Below are 17385 nucleotides of genomic sequence, written 5' to 3' on the forward strand. Positions count from 1 at the left end.
ATTCCCCTTTCTGTCTTCTGCCTTGTGGTTTCCAGCAGCTCAGGCAGATGGGCCAGGGTAGCGTTACACACCATCCAGTAGCTTTGCCCAAGCTGGGTAAGTACAGAGCACTCTGTGAAGCCTGCCTACCCCACAGTTAAGATATAGTCTATTTCTGCATTTCAAAGCACTTAACATACTTAAAGCTTCACTAAAAGTACAGGTTCAGTGAATCTGAAGTATGTTTTTAAGTTAAATACATGCCTAACTGCTTTGCTTGAAAGCTCCAGATTTTCACCTGTTACAGTGCAACAGAGCAACAAGCCTTTAAACAGCCCGTTCAGTGTTGCTCTCTAGGTCAGCTTTGGGTGCCATTGAAACTGAGCCCCAACCAGGCGAATGACAGATGAATTGAGACCTGACACTTCCTCAGGAATTCGTACCTCTGTGCCTGATAAAGCATTCTTTTACAATATGTTTTAAATGCCCAGCACTCAAAATACCTAGACATGTGATGTTGCCTCTTATTTAAAAGGGTGAAGCATGAGGGATTCACTATATCCAGAGTAAACTCTGAAGATTTTGCAAGTGTTGCTTGGACTTTTAAATTACATTTGAAACATTAATTTACAGGGCAAAGTTTTTGTGAGCAAGAGTTAACCCACAGAACTGTAATGCCAATGTATTTATCGGCTTTTAAGAATGCACCACAGAAACTAGTAGGGCTATGGAGTTGTCAGCTGTAGGAAGTGGCTTTTGAGGATATTTGCAAGTAATGGGTGACACAGTGTCAGACCTGTGAAAGAACCCGTGTTTGTGGTAGCAAGTTTAATGAGTATTTGCCTTATCTAATTGATATTTTCTTAATATTGCCTGCTTCTCGCCAAACAGTAATTCACTGTACTGTTTTAAATCCGGCATGAGGGGAAGTGACTTAAATTAGCAATGCTTTGTATTTTGACCTGCATATTTTCATATTTTCAGGTGGACATTGAAGATACATAGATTTGATAAAGTTCAATTAAATGTGGCCTTATGTTGTGTATAACCTAGTTTCTGTTTCTCCCTTCGTGTTTTTTATTAGACGCTATGTGCAAAGGCTACAATGCAGACTATCCGGGCAGCTGACACAAATGAAGTAGTCAAGCTAATATTTCGTGAATCTGATAATGACCGAAAGGTAAACAACTCCATGCCCTCTGTACCCCCTGTGTAAATAGAAACGTTGAATGTTCACTTTCTTTTCTACAAAGCATGAATATAGTTGTTCCAAACTGATAATTTAAAGGGAGGGGAGGGATATAGATTGTCACACCTAATGCTCAGTTAATTGGATCTTTTTAAGTGATTGCCAGTCAACCAAATGGGCAAGCTGACAAGGAGCTTTAGACATGTACAAACGTTGTGTAATTCTAAGGGTTTGCGTATCTCTAAAAGGGTCACTTCCAACAGCTGTGTATTAGGTAGCTGAGTCCAAGAGCTTTGCTGACCTTTCTCCTTTTTTTTTTTTATTTTTTTTTAGGTTATGCTACAATTGGAAAAGAAGCTATTTGACTATTTTAATCAAGATGTATTTAGAGATAACAATGGCACTGCGGTAAGTTCATTGCTAAACACTTTGGAAGGAATAAGTTGGAAACTCACATACAAATTGCTTTTCTCTACCAGCCCTTTATCCTTGTCAGCCTTCTTGTCTACAGAATGAGGAGAGATAATTCATCTAACACAATAACTGCTCCAAATTTCTTTCTCACTTAGCCAGTTATTTTTTGTGCAGCTTCCTTTGGCATCTGTTTACCTTCTTTTTCAGAGAAAAAAACTAAATTAAATATACATGACAATTCACTCTTCTTCTCTCTACTCTGGTCTGCATTTCTTCAAGCACCCTGTTTCTTTACTAGCTCTTTATTGTGCATCATAGTAATTTAGGAAAAGCCGTTAATGCAAAGCTGTTCTGAAAATATCTGGGTCTTCTGAGCATACAAAGAATAATAGAAATGCATGAATAAATAGAATAGACACCTCAAACCCTGCAGCAGACTGGCACTTTTTGGGCATTCATATAGAGCTTCCTAAGAGGAGAAAGCAGACAGGGAACACGAACATTGTGATTTGTCATGAGGACTACAATTTTTGTGTGGAGAATGGCTTTATATCTTCTTTAAGGTGATTTTATTTCAAGATGTAGCCACTGCATTTTGGAAGATACCTATGTCAGTGCTTTGCAGTATTTTCAATTTCCTCCAAGGTTCTTAAGATTTATATATTTAAAGGAAAAATATTAAGCATAAAAAAAAAAAAAAAAACCAACGAAAAAAAACACCAAACCCCAAGCAGTTACACACAGAAAAAATCAGGAATGTGCATATTGCATGTGGAAGCCTTAATGGTGATGTCAAGGGCCAGACTCTCTGCTTGTGGAAACTGGCCCAACTTCACTGACATCAGAAGAGCTACGCTGGCTTGTGTCAGATTTTGGTCTCCCTATGTGTGCATACACCAATGCTATTCATATGTTGAATATGCTGAGCTATATAAATAAGGCAGGCTACAGTAGACAAAGAAAACCTTCAGAAAACTTTGTGTACTCTGCGGAAACTCTGTGTGTCAAAGTCATTTGTGCAGGCTGACGTGCTAGCCAAAATTCCCCTTCCTTCTTCAGTCCTTTCCTCAGGGTGACTGAATTTTATCTTCCTTCCCCATACCCAAAATAAATAAAGACAAAGTATTTATCTCCCATGTCTCTGCTTTCTTGAGCCCCCCTTCATCTGTGCCCAAGTCTGCACCTCTCCGTTTTGCTATACTCAGTACCAATTGCACAGTGTGCCTGCTCGCACAGCGTTTGCTGCTTTTTGTTTAAGGATGGGAGGTACACAGAATCCATGACTCTCCCCTCTGTCTCTTCTTCTCCTCTACCTACAGCTTATTATTTTGCTGTTCACAGAGAAGTGGGCTCTTTTAGAGGGATGTCTGCAAGGATCTAGGGCAAGGAGGACAGCTGAAGCCTTACTACCCTCTCTGGTTTTAAGTTGACTTATACCTAGGAGGTTAATTCCATGTGAGCATCTGAGATCTCACTCATTTCTTGAGGTCAGAAGAGTTTGATGGGTCAGACTCATGAGGAAAGTGGAGATCTGTTTCTCCTTTCAACATGTGTTGACGTCCACCCTGTTCATTGGAGATGCTGTCCCTTCTCACAGCAGTCTTTCATGTGTGGCATGTACGCTCACCATGAGAAATATCTGTGTAGGCAACGTATCTTAAAAACACAGTTACTGTGAGATAAGTTAGTTTGGGGTTGGTTGATTTGTTTGCTTTTTAATTTACAAGGTGAAAGCATCCTTGGGAAGTACGTAACATTTCTTTCACTGATGTTTTGCAGTTTTGCCGACATTTAATTCAAAGTAATAACACTAATCCCAATTCATGTTTGTATACTAATCCTATTCCTGTCCCAGATTTTCGTCTATGTGTATTATTACTATAATTTTTTTCTTTTTTTAAACAACTGAAATGTTTTGTCGTTTTTAGTTTTTCCCAGTACATTCCTGAACTTGAGCAAAGCTGTTCTTGTTGCTGCTGATTACCACGTTCTAGTGCTATTTCGATGGCTGCTGGTTGACTTTACATACATGGACATGGTGTGTGAAGGCGTAGGCAGAGTCCCACTTAAGCACATTCCATTTCAAAATCAGCAGTCATTTCATTCATGCATCAAGAAGCGGGAAATCTTCCAGATCAAACATGGAAGGAAAAGATAAACGATATAATGAGCCATTGGAGATAATCTAATCTTCATGGTCTAGTTAAACACGCAGCACCATGATCACTAAAAACAAACTACCTATCTAAAAGGATAAATGTCTCTGTGCCGAATTCAACCCAAAAAATCCATCGCATCCTTCATCAACCACCGGTCTTGTACCAGCCTGACAGAAATTTAATTCAAGCTGGCTCCTGAAAATAATTATTGTATTTTAAGAGTAGTAATCATTGGTCGGGACATGATTGAATGTGTCCATGCCTATTGACTTTTTCTATGATTTATAGCTTTGTTTAGTCGATATTCCCATCGAAATTGTATAATTAATTATAAGTGGGGCTGTCAGGTCTGCAGGATGGAGTGCCCTGATGAGTATTTGGGAAGATTAAATTTTCCTTAGCTGTACCAATGCAAGGCTTGGGAATTTTCACAGCACTATGGCTGTTGGATAAAGATGTTTTCTGTGTGTTTAGCAGCTGCTTTAGCTCAAAATCCATTGATTTTTCTAAGGGCTTTTTTTTTATCAGTGTGGTGTCTCTTCAGTAACATAGGAATGTGTACCAATGTGACAAGACCTGACAAATATTTATTATCAACAGGCTACTTTATCATCGTCCATACACAGTTATTCCCTCTTTTTTACATTGTAATCAACAAAAAGAATCTTCAGATATAGTTATAAAAATGAGTATTTTTTATGAAAAATCTGATATAGATACAAATTATCTGTTCAACACAAATGCAGTTTGAAGCACATACAGTAATCTGGCAGGTCTAATTTTTCCAAACTAATCTGTAGCTTATCCAGACTTACCTGTAGCTTATTTCAAAGTTAGCGTAGCAATTACCTATATTTATTACCTGAAAGTGCAAATGAACATTCTGTATCATTTTATTTCAGAAAGGAACACGCAGATTTATCCAGCTATGTAGGGATAGAAAAAAAGATAAAACCTATTTGAAAATAGCTGTAGCAATAGTACAAAACTGTGTTTCCATATGTTTGAACTGTACATCAAAGCCATATTACATCAGGTGGACCAGGGTGTAACTCTGGTAACTACAACAGAACTCCTGTGTCTAGATGCTATGGGGAAGGGTGTTGCAAAGCAGCAATGAGAAAGGTGGGACAAGGTACAACACGCAGAGTTTCACCTTAGTGGCAGGCAGATTCCCGTTTAAGTTGTTGCTTTTGAATTAGAAAAAGCTGAACACCTCTGACCTTGCCAGTAGGCTGTAGCCAGGCTGTGCTGTGCAGCACTGCGCTGTCCTCCTGCTCCAGAGACTTGCCCATGAATGGTGGGCAAAGGACAGGTGAGGCTTTTCTAATCTGAACTGCTTGCTTGCATCCTTCAAGAGGTGGCAGTCCCCAGCTGGGAGCCGCAACCATATCCCAACCACCCCTCCTCTGTCCCCCTGATCCTCACCCACCCGGAGAGCAGGAGGAGTCCCCCAGGCCTTCTGCACAGGCTTCCTGAGGGGGAGCAGTGCTGCCCACTCTTCCTGACTGGATGCTAACTTGCCAGTACACTACTCACACAACGCTTGGTCATAGCTTTGCATCTGCTGGCTCTCAAGTGATAAAAATTAGCATGTCGGTGCTTTCAGGAGGTGCTTTTCAGTGCGCAGGGCGTACTTGAATAAGTCTACACTTACTATTTTTCTTTCTAATTCCTTAATCATTTATGGTAAATCAGGCTGTAAGTGGTTTTTTTTCAAAGTACCTGGTGTTGGGGAGTTCCCTGATAATTTCCAAACAATCAAAAGAAAAGCAAGTGGGCAATAATAATTTAATTAAAAATTATAACATTATTGATCTGTACAAAAGAACCACCAGCTAAATGCTATTTCTTCAGTAGTCAGTTCAGTAAATATATAGTAAGACTGTACAAACTTGTAATGGCTACAGGGGAATGATTTAACCATTAGCCATTATTTTATAATCTTTAACTACAATCATGAATGAGAAGTGGTGCATACATTCCTATCTTTCATATGAACCATATTAAAGAGTCAATCCAGATAGAAACTAGTGAACTGTCCTTAAGATTTTGGACACAACTGTGTAATAAAAGTAATCAGTGGATTAATCGTCTGAAGAGTTGAACCTGCTGTTATTCTTACTAAAATCATAGCCCTTGTTTCTGCACTGGTGTTGATGGAACAGGCAACTAATTCTGCAGCTGTGCTTGCACTGGTCACCCCTGCGCCTGCTGTCGCCTGCTGCCCTTGGGCAGACACGTACCCTGGCTGGCCGCGAGCTCGGCTGCGGCCCCTTCCTCTGCTGCTCGGAGGTAGCAGGGGTCAGACCAAGGGTGTCAGCACACAGTAGCTCCTGCTAATCAGGTGTTTAGAGGACACCATTGTTGTTACCAGCATTGACTCCAAAACAGATTTGAGATAGCTATGCGGAAGAGCCCAGTGATCTGCAGCCTAGGTATTCATGAAATGGAAGGGATTCCATCTCTTACTTTGTTATTATAATGGAAAAAACAAAGCAAAAGCTTCGCATTGCTTTCAGCAGTCCTCTTGGTGCAGAGAACAAACAGTAAACTTCTATGGAGAACACATTCTTATGCAATTTCTATATTTTGAAGAGTGAGATCAGCCTTAGATGGTAGATTCCCTTTATTCTGTGTGTCTGTTTAGCTTCAGCTGATACATCGTATCAGTTGGTTACATCAGTACCTCAGAAAATTATAGTGTGCTGTAGAAATGGATTGAGTTATAAAGGTCTTGTTCTCCCTATGCCAAGTAATGATTTAAAGTGATCTGTTATCATGCTAATTAACTTAGAGGTGTTATTACAAACAGTTCAGGCAAACATACTTTGAAATTATGAGTGGTTTATTATTTGTTTTTTAATATTCCCAGGAAATCCTGACATGATACACAAATTGAGAAGGAAGGTTTAGTCCATGAGGGACCTTTATTAAGCTTTTTGTGAGAATGTGTGTGCTCATGAAGGTTAAGGATCTGGCATCACTGAAAATGTATTAATCAACAGACAAGATATAGCACAATGCACTCTTCCCAATGGCCTTGGCTCTGACCCTTTTAAAGATAATGGGAATACTGCCCACTAAGAACTAGATTAGGACGATCAAGTGCATTTCATCAGGGTTTGACTTGAACCATGATCCCAGAGGTGAAAAGGCAGAGGTTTATCCACTGAGCCAACCAGCCCCTGTCCAGATAAAATCTTGAATATGATGTATAAGGGCAAATTAGAATAGAGGAAGGAAATTGATTGCTTAGGACCATTGTTACCTAGGACTGGTCATAAGAAAATCATATGCATCCTGAAACTGCCTCTTTTATTTAAGTTGGTCATCTGAGATGCCTGATTTTCATGACGTAGTAGGAGGAAAATGGCTTCAGCCTTAAGTCCTTTACTCAAAACCAGTATTCCCTTGCTTGGAATTGCACTTGCTTAAGTTAGTGGTTAGTTGATATACTTGGATAAACTGCAAAATGAGTAATGACAGAGGTAGGAAATATTATCAATAATCTTTTCTCACTAGCAAACATAAATGCAAATGGGGTTTTTTGGGTTGTGCTGGGTTAGCTATTTACTGCCAACTTCATGTTCCAAATGAATGAAGTATTCTGATGTAGAATTTGCCCATATCACAAAGTTACAAATATTTCATGACCTTTTGTCCCCCTGTCCTGTTCTACACAGCTATTGTATGGCCTAAGGCTAATTCAGGTGTACTGTGCTGTATTTCTTTTTGTAAGCATTGGTCGTTTATTAAGAATAGTCTAAACAGGAGACCCAACCTCTATGTTTGCACTCTCTAACCAGCCTGTAGTTGGTATGATCCGCTAACATGCTTTGGCCTGGGGGCACCCTTGTAAACCTTTACAACATGCAAGGGGATATCCAGAGAGGCAATGTTTGCACCTGCATTCCAGTCCTCAAGAGTTTATGGATCTCACTATCATCCCTTACAGTTAGCATTTATGCACATGCAAAATCACCCTACCTAGGCTTCCACATCTTGCCTGAAGTCTACAGCAATCCAAATAAAGATAGAAAGGTGCTTAATGTTGGGTTTTTTCACCAACTCTCTGCAGTGGCCTAATTCTTTTGCACTCTCCAGGTACCCCTCATAACCTCACAGGTGGATGCCTGCATGCACATAGGTGTGCACACACACATATAGAAGCAAATAGTAAGTTTAACACGAAATGTAATACTTAAGGACACTTTCGTGCAAAAAGTACAGATAGAGATGAGTGGGACACTCAGTTGCAAGGATGCGGAGACATGGGTTCTGGTACCTGGTCTTAGGACCGTGTGTATTTTACCTTACATAGGTGTTGAAAGAAAAACAGTATAGGAAGCAAAGCCTGGAGTCCACATCTCCTTTGATCCCAAGAGTGGCCTCCAGCATCTCTCACTGTCCTGCTGCTTGCGGGCATCTGTGTGCCTAAGCCCAGGCTCAGCAGGAGACGTGCCTGCCTTGCCTTCCCCTCCCAGGCACCCCACCTGCAGCTCCAGAGAAGCAGGGGTCTGAATGTGAATCCCCTCTGGGAAACAAGCACCTGAAATTTTAGGTGTCTGGAAGTTTCAGATGACCTTTCAAGGTGCCCGATGGTATGCGGGGGAGACAAAGTGGATGACTGGAGCTCCCCAGCACACACACCCCCATAGCAGGGCACCTGGCATTCAGGTGCCTCTTGGGTCCTGCCCGTTCCCCAAAACCCCCATGTCAGCCAGGCCTTGCTTCAGGGACGGTTCAACCCACAGTGGGAGATTTGCCCAAGTGAGAAATATGGATCATAGTCTTTCTTCATGAAAGTTCCATTTTTTTTATCACTCTGCAAGTAATACTAGAACTGTATTCCATATATTTTTATGCTTTTGTTAAATTGCAGCTCATAGACTGACAATTTGACAGGACAATGCATGTTGGTTTTAACTCCCTAATGGTACAAATTCATGTTATGTTTTGCAGTAGCATACATGTAAAGTCTAATGAAAAAATCCATTGAATCTGTCACATTTGCAAGCAGGATATTCCTCCCAATACAAGAATCTTGGTTTTAAAGTTAGCATCCACTCAGTCATTGTTGCCATTTTGAATAAGCTATATTACAAACTATTGCTCACAGTTTATGAGTTAATTACAGTGATGTTGAAGTACCTATTCCTGTAAAGAGCTGGAAAAGACAATTTGCATGAATGCAGTTTTGCAGAGTCAGATTTTTTTAAATTGAGAGAAGCACAGGAATCCCAGGAGAGTGAGTGACAAAATCTACTTTTTCCCATTAGAAAATGGGAAGCAAGCATACAGATTTTGACCAGCTGGTGAAGTCACTGAGAACTGGCACTCGCCAAGAGGTCCTCATTGCTTTCACATTGTATTGATGTACTAAAGAGCAAAGAACGTTCCTTGGAGAAATCAGGCTGGAGCGCAGGATGATGGGAGCTGTAGTCTGTGTCTGAAAGCTGTGAGCAGTCGTGCTGCATTTCAGATGCTTCGAGCTCTTCCTCAGGCACTGTGAAACGGGAGGGATGGGATGCATTTGCTTCTGCAGAGCAGCATTTCAGCAAGGAGCTCTTGGGGTGTGAAAGGCACTTTTGTTGTCAGCGGAATGGTGATGGGGGTAACTGCTGCTGCATGAGTGAGAGCCTATACTTTTAACTTCTTAACCAGCTTATTCTTTATATACACTTAAGTTTAGTCTGCTTATTGAGAATTAATTACCTGAGTAGTACAACAGGATTCTGATTGTGGGATTTTTTCAAGTAGCAAGAATGACCCAGGGTAAGATCTGGATTCTCTACTGCATGTTGCAGATCAGAGAGGTGATGGAGCCTGGGGGAGATGCCAGCAGCATGTTTGACTTCCAGTTTACCCATCTTAGTAGGTTCAGTGTGAAGTCCACAGACTTGGATTAAAAGGTTCCATGTCGGGCAATTAGGAAAACCAAGATTATATGTAAAATCCAAGCATGTGAAATGTCTAAAAGGGCTACAACTTCCACTGGAAAAATGTAATGGGTACATAATTGGAAAGCACTGTTTTATCCAAATCAGTGTTCAGGTGTGTGGATTGCAGGACCAACAGACATCATAAAGGCACTAAGCATCTTTCAGACTGAGAAACACTGCAGCATGTGAGCTCTGAGAAGTGTTTGTGTTAGACCCTGGTGCTAGCTGAAAGCCCTGAGTCTCAAGCTCATTCCTCTGCAGTGTGCTGGGAACTCAACCACCCTACCCATCAGCTGAACACGTCACCACTTTGGCAAGTCAGTACCGCTTCACTGCATCTGGTGTCACGGTCCTGTTTCTCCACTAGGAAAGGACCTGTGCCTTGTGGTCCTCAGTGCTCAGGCTGTGCAGCTGCAGCCATCTCCACCCCTGCCTGCTTGGGCCCTGCAGTGCAAACCAGGCTTGTGGGGTGAGAGGAGGATGAGAAATGTGGGAATGTGAGAAATCGGGCAGGGAGACAGAAAAGGGAGCTCTAATGAGACAGAGCCAATAGCAGTCTCCAGTAATTACTCTAGTGATCAATAGACATCAAGGGAAAGTATGGTTCTTTCTAGACATGTTAAGTAATGTAAATATTTCCATAAGAGAAATATTTTTTAAATGGATTTTCCACAACAGTTTTCTGAAAAGTTGGATTACGTATTAGAAAATGTTCGTGTCCTTTAAGCCACCAGAATGTCTCCTGAGAGAGGCATATTGTCAAAACAAGAACAAACCAGCATTTTCCTGGGGGACTTCCACTGAAATCAAAGTTTTTCTGAATTAGTACAGTCATGGGGAGCCTTCGGTGCTGACAGTCTTATACTGCCTGTGCCTAACTCTTCTAGTGCCAAGAAAGGTATATTTGGTGCCATACATCCACAGTTGTGCAGGAGTTTATGATGTGACAGTGCTGCCATTCAGGATGTATAGACAAATTCTCAGAAATATAATAATATACAAAAGCAGTGTCAGTGGCACGTTTATTTCAGCAATTTTGGCTTTTTTTCTATGAAATGTGATTTTAAAGAATGGCTTTATGAGAGAAGGAAAATGAAGATTCAAAATACCTATTAGTGGGTTGTTTTACAAAGTCTTATCTAGAGAAAACAGTAGCTTTAAAATAAGGCCAGAGCAGAGTTGTGTATGACATTTTCATGGATAAGTGGGGGGGGGATCAGCATTTCCACAGACCTTTATTTAAAGTCAGTAGGCTGCTGAATCAGTTTCTAATGACTGGAAACCTGGATAAAATTACTGTATTTCCAAAGTCTCTTGAAAAAAATTGTGTACTATTAAAGACTAGCAAAAGAGGTTACAGTGACCAGTATCCACATATTTTAATTCTCTAAGGTCATTTCTGTATGCTCATCTCTTCTTTTTGGTCTGAAACTTCATTTCCCTTTCACAGCTGTGAATTCTCTGGTGGGCCCTGCAGATGGATTTGATAAATGCTGCTAATATCACCTTCTGATCTACCAATGCTCTGACTTTGGTCTGTAGGTCTTGATGAGTAATTGCTGTTGTTCTACTCCAATGACTGAATTAAGTTGCCCTGCTTTAAAGGGTTCATACATGTGTGATTTTAGCCAAGGTGGCCCATTGCAGCATAGCAATGGACATTGACCTTTTAAAAGTGCCTCACTGCTTTAAACTGAAGGAAGCAAAATTACTTTTTCTACAACTGGCTAATCCTTCCATTACTGTCAGGCTACATAATACCAAAATACAGTATTCCAAATAGTTGTTATCTTTGGCTGATGCACACACTGCTTAACCACATACAGCTACACGAGCTGTGGGGACAGTGAACTGCAGCCCTGGGGCAAGGGAGCTCACTGGTGTCCCCGCACAGTACCGAGACCATCCAGCCGCCCCTACTCAGTTTTTTCTTACTGAGTGTCGTAGGGGTTCCACAGACAGTGCCTTGAAGGACCACGTGCGCTGGTATTGTGTGTGGCATTCTCCTTCGCCCTTGTCTGTAAATGCACTTGTATGTCATAGTACAGACAAGAAAAAAGGAGGGGAAAAAAAAACAAAAAAAAAAAGTTTTCAACAGCTTTTATAGACAGCACAGTTGCGTGGAAAAACAACAGTTGTAGTAATTCCCTTAGGAGGTGATGGGCACTGCAACTGACACAGGCAACAGCCTTAAACTCTTTTGATTCTACTCAAATTAAATAAGGAGAATATATTTATGTATCCTTTGCTGCAGATGCAGTCATTCTTTAAATCTGTGCAGAGCACTTCATTGCTGTCCAGCCCATTCCCATTCAGGTCAATAGGAGCTGGAGTATACAAACTAACTGAAGCATTTGGCTCATGAAGTTTGCTAAAGAGAAATACATAACTTCAGACTGCAAAATCCTATCAACGTTTAACCTGGTTTTTAAAATCACATTCTGCCCTATGAGTATTTTCTCACAGTCACAGGCCAGTGGATGCACGCTGTGTGCCTTCTCACACACACTGCAAGGCTGTATTCCCTGAGGCATATTATCTCTGTGTCTCATGGGGTATTAGCTTACTATAGATATATTACTCATACATATGGATGGTATTTTCATTTGGAAGATGTTAATCAAACATTCATGTTAGGCTGGTCACTGGACATTGTAGAGCAAGTATCTTGACATAGTATCAGCAACTCAGTGGTTACAGCAGATAAAACATAGGCCCTGAATCATTCTTGATACCATTTAGGTATAAATACTTTGGTCAAATTGAGTTGGGGGGAAAAAAAACAGTCTTCTGAACTGCCTGTGACATAGAGTTCTGGAATTAACTTCCAGCCACAGCATTTTAAAATCTCTGTGTAATTGCTCAAATTAGGCCAGCACATCATGTAACACCTTAAAGATTTCATTCTTAAGGATGATCTTATAATGGGTAAATTAAATAGAACAATATATTGATTTCTAGGCTTGAACTTCATTTCTTTGTCATTTTTAAGGCATTTACAGTGACAGACGTGCTCATGTTTACTGTTGGAGCAATGACATTATCCACAACACAGTTTAGTGTACAGTATGGAAATAAGTGAGCAATTTGTGCTGAAAATTGCCATGAATAGTGTGTTCCAGGTGGGTTTTTTTAAGTACAATGTTAATATGCTTTAAAAATACAGGCATTAGCCTGTGAGATGCTGACTGCTTCTCAGTGTCATCTGACCTACATTATTTTCCATTCATTTTCTATAGTGCCAAGGAGCTCTAGGCACCCGTGTACCTGTCCTAAAGCAAATACAATTGAATGATGCAGGTGCCAGGTGCCTTTCCTTCTCTTACTAAGTTGCATTGAGGGACAGTACCATAGTCACTGTTTGTGACAAGATCTTGGTTTTTCATCAATAATCCTTCATTTTGAGATTACAGGCTTAAATGAGAAGCCAGGTTTTTTCAATACTGAAAGAACAGTTAGAACATGCTCTCTTCTACTGAAAAATTAATGAGTTTTCTCAGAATGCACATTTCCAAGTTTTCATCATTTCTTCCCCGCATCTCCCCCACTGTCTGCAGTGCCACCAGGTAAATAAGGAAAAGCTGCTGGTTGGGTTCACACTACGCAGTCCCAAACAGACAAGTAACTTATCATTGCCCTTTGTAAGAATGAGCAGATGTCTGTTTGTGAGGTTTGTGGACACATTTGAACAGAAGCTACTGTAACATAGTCCATTAATATCTAGGAAAAAATAATTTGTTAAAATTCATTATTTAAAACATAGCATGAAATAAAAGTTTGTGCAAATAATCCAGTGAAAATATTTAACTATTTTACACGTGAGGATAAATTGTCTACAACAAGCATTTCCTAAATATTTCTTCTGAGGACCTGATTGGGCTTTGACATCCAGCTGGGTCATCATGAGTTTTTGGCTTTGTCATTTCAGGTTAAAGATGTCCCTCTACCTGGGGAACCTTGGGGAACTGATAGAGAGCACAGCACACAATACAGTCTTGTTCCTATTATCCGTCTTCTCTGTCACCAGTGTCAGCAGCTCATCTGCATAGCACAGGCACAACTAAACAGGCAACTGCAGCAAATAAACACATCAGAAACTTCTTTGGATAATAACGCATGTCTGAATGTTTAGTCCTCTAAACCCTGGCCTTCATTTAGTTTGCAAATATCCTCATAACAAGAGCAATCTGAATGTATAAAATTTTGGAAGTGTGAATTAGTGTGAGAGAACAATGCATCTGTGTAACATCGCCAGTCCTTGGAATGCCCATGAGTAATTTATACCATTGTGTTCTATGGAGCATTGTTCTTTTATTCAGTCCTTGCAGTTTTCACACTTCAGAAATAGCCCTCTTTCTCCCAGTGCTTCCACTTTCCTCCTCTGATCTGTTTACTTGGCAACAGTAGGAAAAATGTATTTGCACTGTATTAATAGACATACATTTCAAAGAAAAGTGTGGGCTGAGGATGGTAGATTTTTCTCCTATGCTAGATTCACATTGAGCAAATGGATCAGGAGAGGGGCGGTAACATTTGTTTTCATAGCCAGTTTGTATGCATGTATTGTGGCTACACATCTATCTATACATGCTTAAATATAGGATCGCAGTCTGGAAACATGCACAACAAACCATTTTTTACTGAAGTGTGTTAGGATTGCTTCAGTAAGGATAGTGGCTGAACCATCCCAACATTTTTACCATTGAGCCTATTCTTAGTTACATGCCGTAAGTTTCACACAGACGTTTATATGTCTTTATCCAGACATCTTGGCTTTTGGTCAGACATTAAAACATGTACAAATTATCTGCAGTTGTTTGTATTGCAAAGTCTTGTCCAGCACACCATCACAGAGTTTGATGTCAGAGGCACTGAAATAGGGCTGGCTGCCCGTTGTCCTCAAGTAAAAGTCCGTATGTACAGCGGCACAGCAACTAGAAACTGAGGAAAGCCAGGTGGGCCTTAGAGAGGCAGCTAATCAGCAGTTCAGGTGGTTCAGGTAGCTGCTTTTCACACAGATAATTAATGTGTACAAGTAGCTGCTAATTGCACATTTCAGGAATGATTTATGAGGTGGCAGAGGGGAAAGAGGGACACAATCTAATTTCTTTGGGAACCCCTGCCATTCATACAATGGTATCAGCACAGCTGTGAGATGGGACATGATTAATGAACAGTGGGCAAACACACCACCATCATCCGGGACACTGTTTGGATGACACGCTTGTCAAAATAGAAAGTGGCACTTTGAGTGACGGCAAGTAACAGTACAGATTATGAGCTTTTTGTCTTTTAACTCGCTAATTCACTCAGATGTCAGGCTTAACACCCGCCTTGGTTCTGAAATAAGGTCTGTTACGTCTATCAGAACAATTATTGGTGTAATGTGGATGATTATCATTGACTTGTTATGAGTGGGTTTGTGTTTATGAACAAAAGACTGCAGATATTTATTTTCTCTCTAGAGGTCCAGGGGAAAACAGATTTGGCAAGGACTAATATTTATACAGGACATTAAATCTAGACCTATGAACATCTCTGTTAAATGTCTGCTTCCAGTACTATATCTTGGCCGCTGCCTGGGAACACATTTTACCTATTGTCACGTACACCTCTTTTGCTATCTGACATGCACCACCCAAAATAAGTGTACAAAACCACTGCTTGTCTTTGCTTAGGAAGAGTGATGTGCACATCCTTGTGTTTATTGTACCTTCTTATCTGAGCTAAAGATAATATAAAGTAATATGATACCTTTTGCTGGCATTTTTGTGGTCTGATTAGCGTATCAGTTTGCTGTACTTTTTTAATGCTGGTCTGGTTTATCATTGAAAAGATTGCTAATAAAATTTGAAAAAATTCAGCCATTTGAAAGAGTAAGTGTACATACAGGTCACTGCTGTAAAGAGCCAGTGTGACGTGTTTCACTGACATGAAAAGGAACATTTTGAACACTTTTCTCAATGAACTGTTTATGTATCAAAATAGTATTGAGTGTTTTGCACTATGTTTTAAGAACTATTATATGAGGGGTATACTTCGAGGTGTGTAATCAAAGTGACTGTTTATTTCCTTTTATATGATGCAGCCTTTTTTGATCGCTTCAACATTAAAGAGTGAATACATTTATTTCTATCTTTTATAGCTGTTAGAATTTGACAGAGAACTGTCAGTCTTTAAAGACAGATTGTATGAACTGGACATCTCATTTCCTCCCAGGTAAGATTCATATATAATTCATTTATTTAACTAGCTAGCTAAAGCATAATTGTTACTAGCACTGTAGGTAAAATGTGAGTGTTCCCATACACATTGGAGAAATTATAATGATCTTTGTTCCTTTCATAATGCTTAGTCTTCCCACATCCCCTCCATCAGTAAATAAACATTGACAGTGGAGTCTGCATGCCAATAGTGCTCTATAGCTCCTCGCTCGCATTCAGCTGATCCTGTCTTTTATAGCTGCTCTTAAAATAGACCTGACATGATGTGTGCTGAGAGATGTGTAGCTACTTCTAAGCAGCTGGACCTAGATGACCTGTTAAAATATACTGCAACCATAAAGACAGTCTTTGCCTCAAGCTGTTGAGAACGGGCTAGCGATGGCAGTCCTACGGATAGACTGGGAGTGGGAGTGCAGAGCCTGATGCCATTGCTCAAGGGGGGATCCAAGAGGAGTATCAGGAGAGAGGGCAGGAACTTGGATTCTGCTTTTTCAGTTTCAGTAAACATGTTATATAACTCCTAAGACTATTAATTTGGCTTTTTTAATACACATGCATGATCATCAGCTATATCCCTTAAGCTTATTTTAGCCATGAATAGACAAGTATTGCTATCATACAAAAGCAAGGTTTTTGGAAATGGCAGTCCTGTTCAGGAGAAATCAAGAAAAATTTGGTACAGTATTAAACATGTATGGCCCCTTTCCAAGAATGAAGAAGTCAGATCTCACAGCTGCTTTTAAGGGAAATACTGTATTCACAAAGAAAGTTAAAGTTCAAGAAATCATAGATAAAAACATACTTTTTATATACTTTCTTTAAAATGGATACAATATTCTTAAATATTGCTATTTTGTCCTTTATGGTCAGGTAGAAAAGTATGATGTTTTGGCACACACTAAGAAAAAATTTGGAAAGCTTGCCTTTTTGTTATCATAATCTCATTAATTCTCACCAGCCAGCTGCGATACTGATTATATTGATCCCTTGGGACAATGGAAGTATGCATGGAGAGGTTACCGCTGCTCTAAATTGTTCTTATTGATTGAGTATGATAACAGAAGACCAGCAGTGTGTACCTCTCTGAGTGTATTCCATTAGTTGTGTACCTGGTCGGAGTAAAAGGAGGTGAGGGGAAATAGATACAGATTTTTTACCAGAAATACTCTTCTACTTGATTTCACCAACATTATTGCTTTCAGCCAGAACAAGGTTTGGCAAAAAAGTGTTGCATGAATGGTTTGCAGATTCTTCAAACCTTTCTGGCAATACAGTTTGGTGTCATTCTGCTTTCAAGCAAAGTTTGGTGTGAGTAGTCTTTGTATCAAAGCTGTGCTTTTGATCTGTCTGTGAAATGATGTGAATATCTGGCCAGGGTCTAAACCCTTGAAAATTTTATTTACACAAGTGTGTCCAAATCTCAGTAGAGGTTTCTGTTATTATTTTAGTGGTTAGGTTTCCTGCAAATTACAGCT

The 17385-nt window shown here is 40.1% G+C and overlaps 1 protein-coding gene across 3 annotated transcripts in view; it reads left to right on the top strand.

The window, feature by feature from the left end:
• The window catches only part of INPP5A (inositol polyphosphate-5-phosphatase A), a 262018-nt gene that overhangs the window by 219296 nt on the left and 25337 nt on the right, over positions 1-17385 (top strand). For all 3 annotated transcript variants that reach the window (XM_040606001.1, XM_040606000.1, XM_040606002.1), the window contains exons 10-12: positions 1064-1159; positions 1502-1576; positions 15832-15905. In XM_040606001.1, coding sequence (XP_040461935.1) covers positions 1064-1159; positions 1502-1576; positions 15832-15905 — 245 coding nt within the window. The remainder of the gene's footprint in view (positions 1-1063; positions 1160-1501; positions 1577-15831; positions 15906-17385) is intronic.

The sequence above is a fragment of the Falco naumanni genome, chromosome 9 (assembly GCF_017639655.2).
Source record: "Falco naumanni isolate bFalNau1 chromosome 9, bFalNau1.pat, whole genome shotgun sequence".
NCBI classification, from domain to species: Eukaryota; Metazoa; Chordata; class Aves; order Falconiformes; family Falconidae; genus Falco; species Falco naumanni.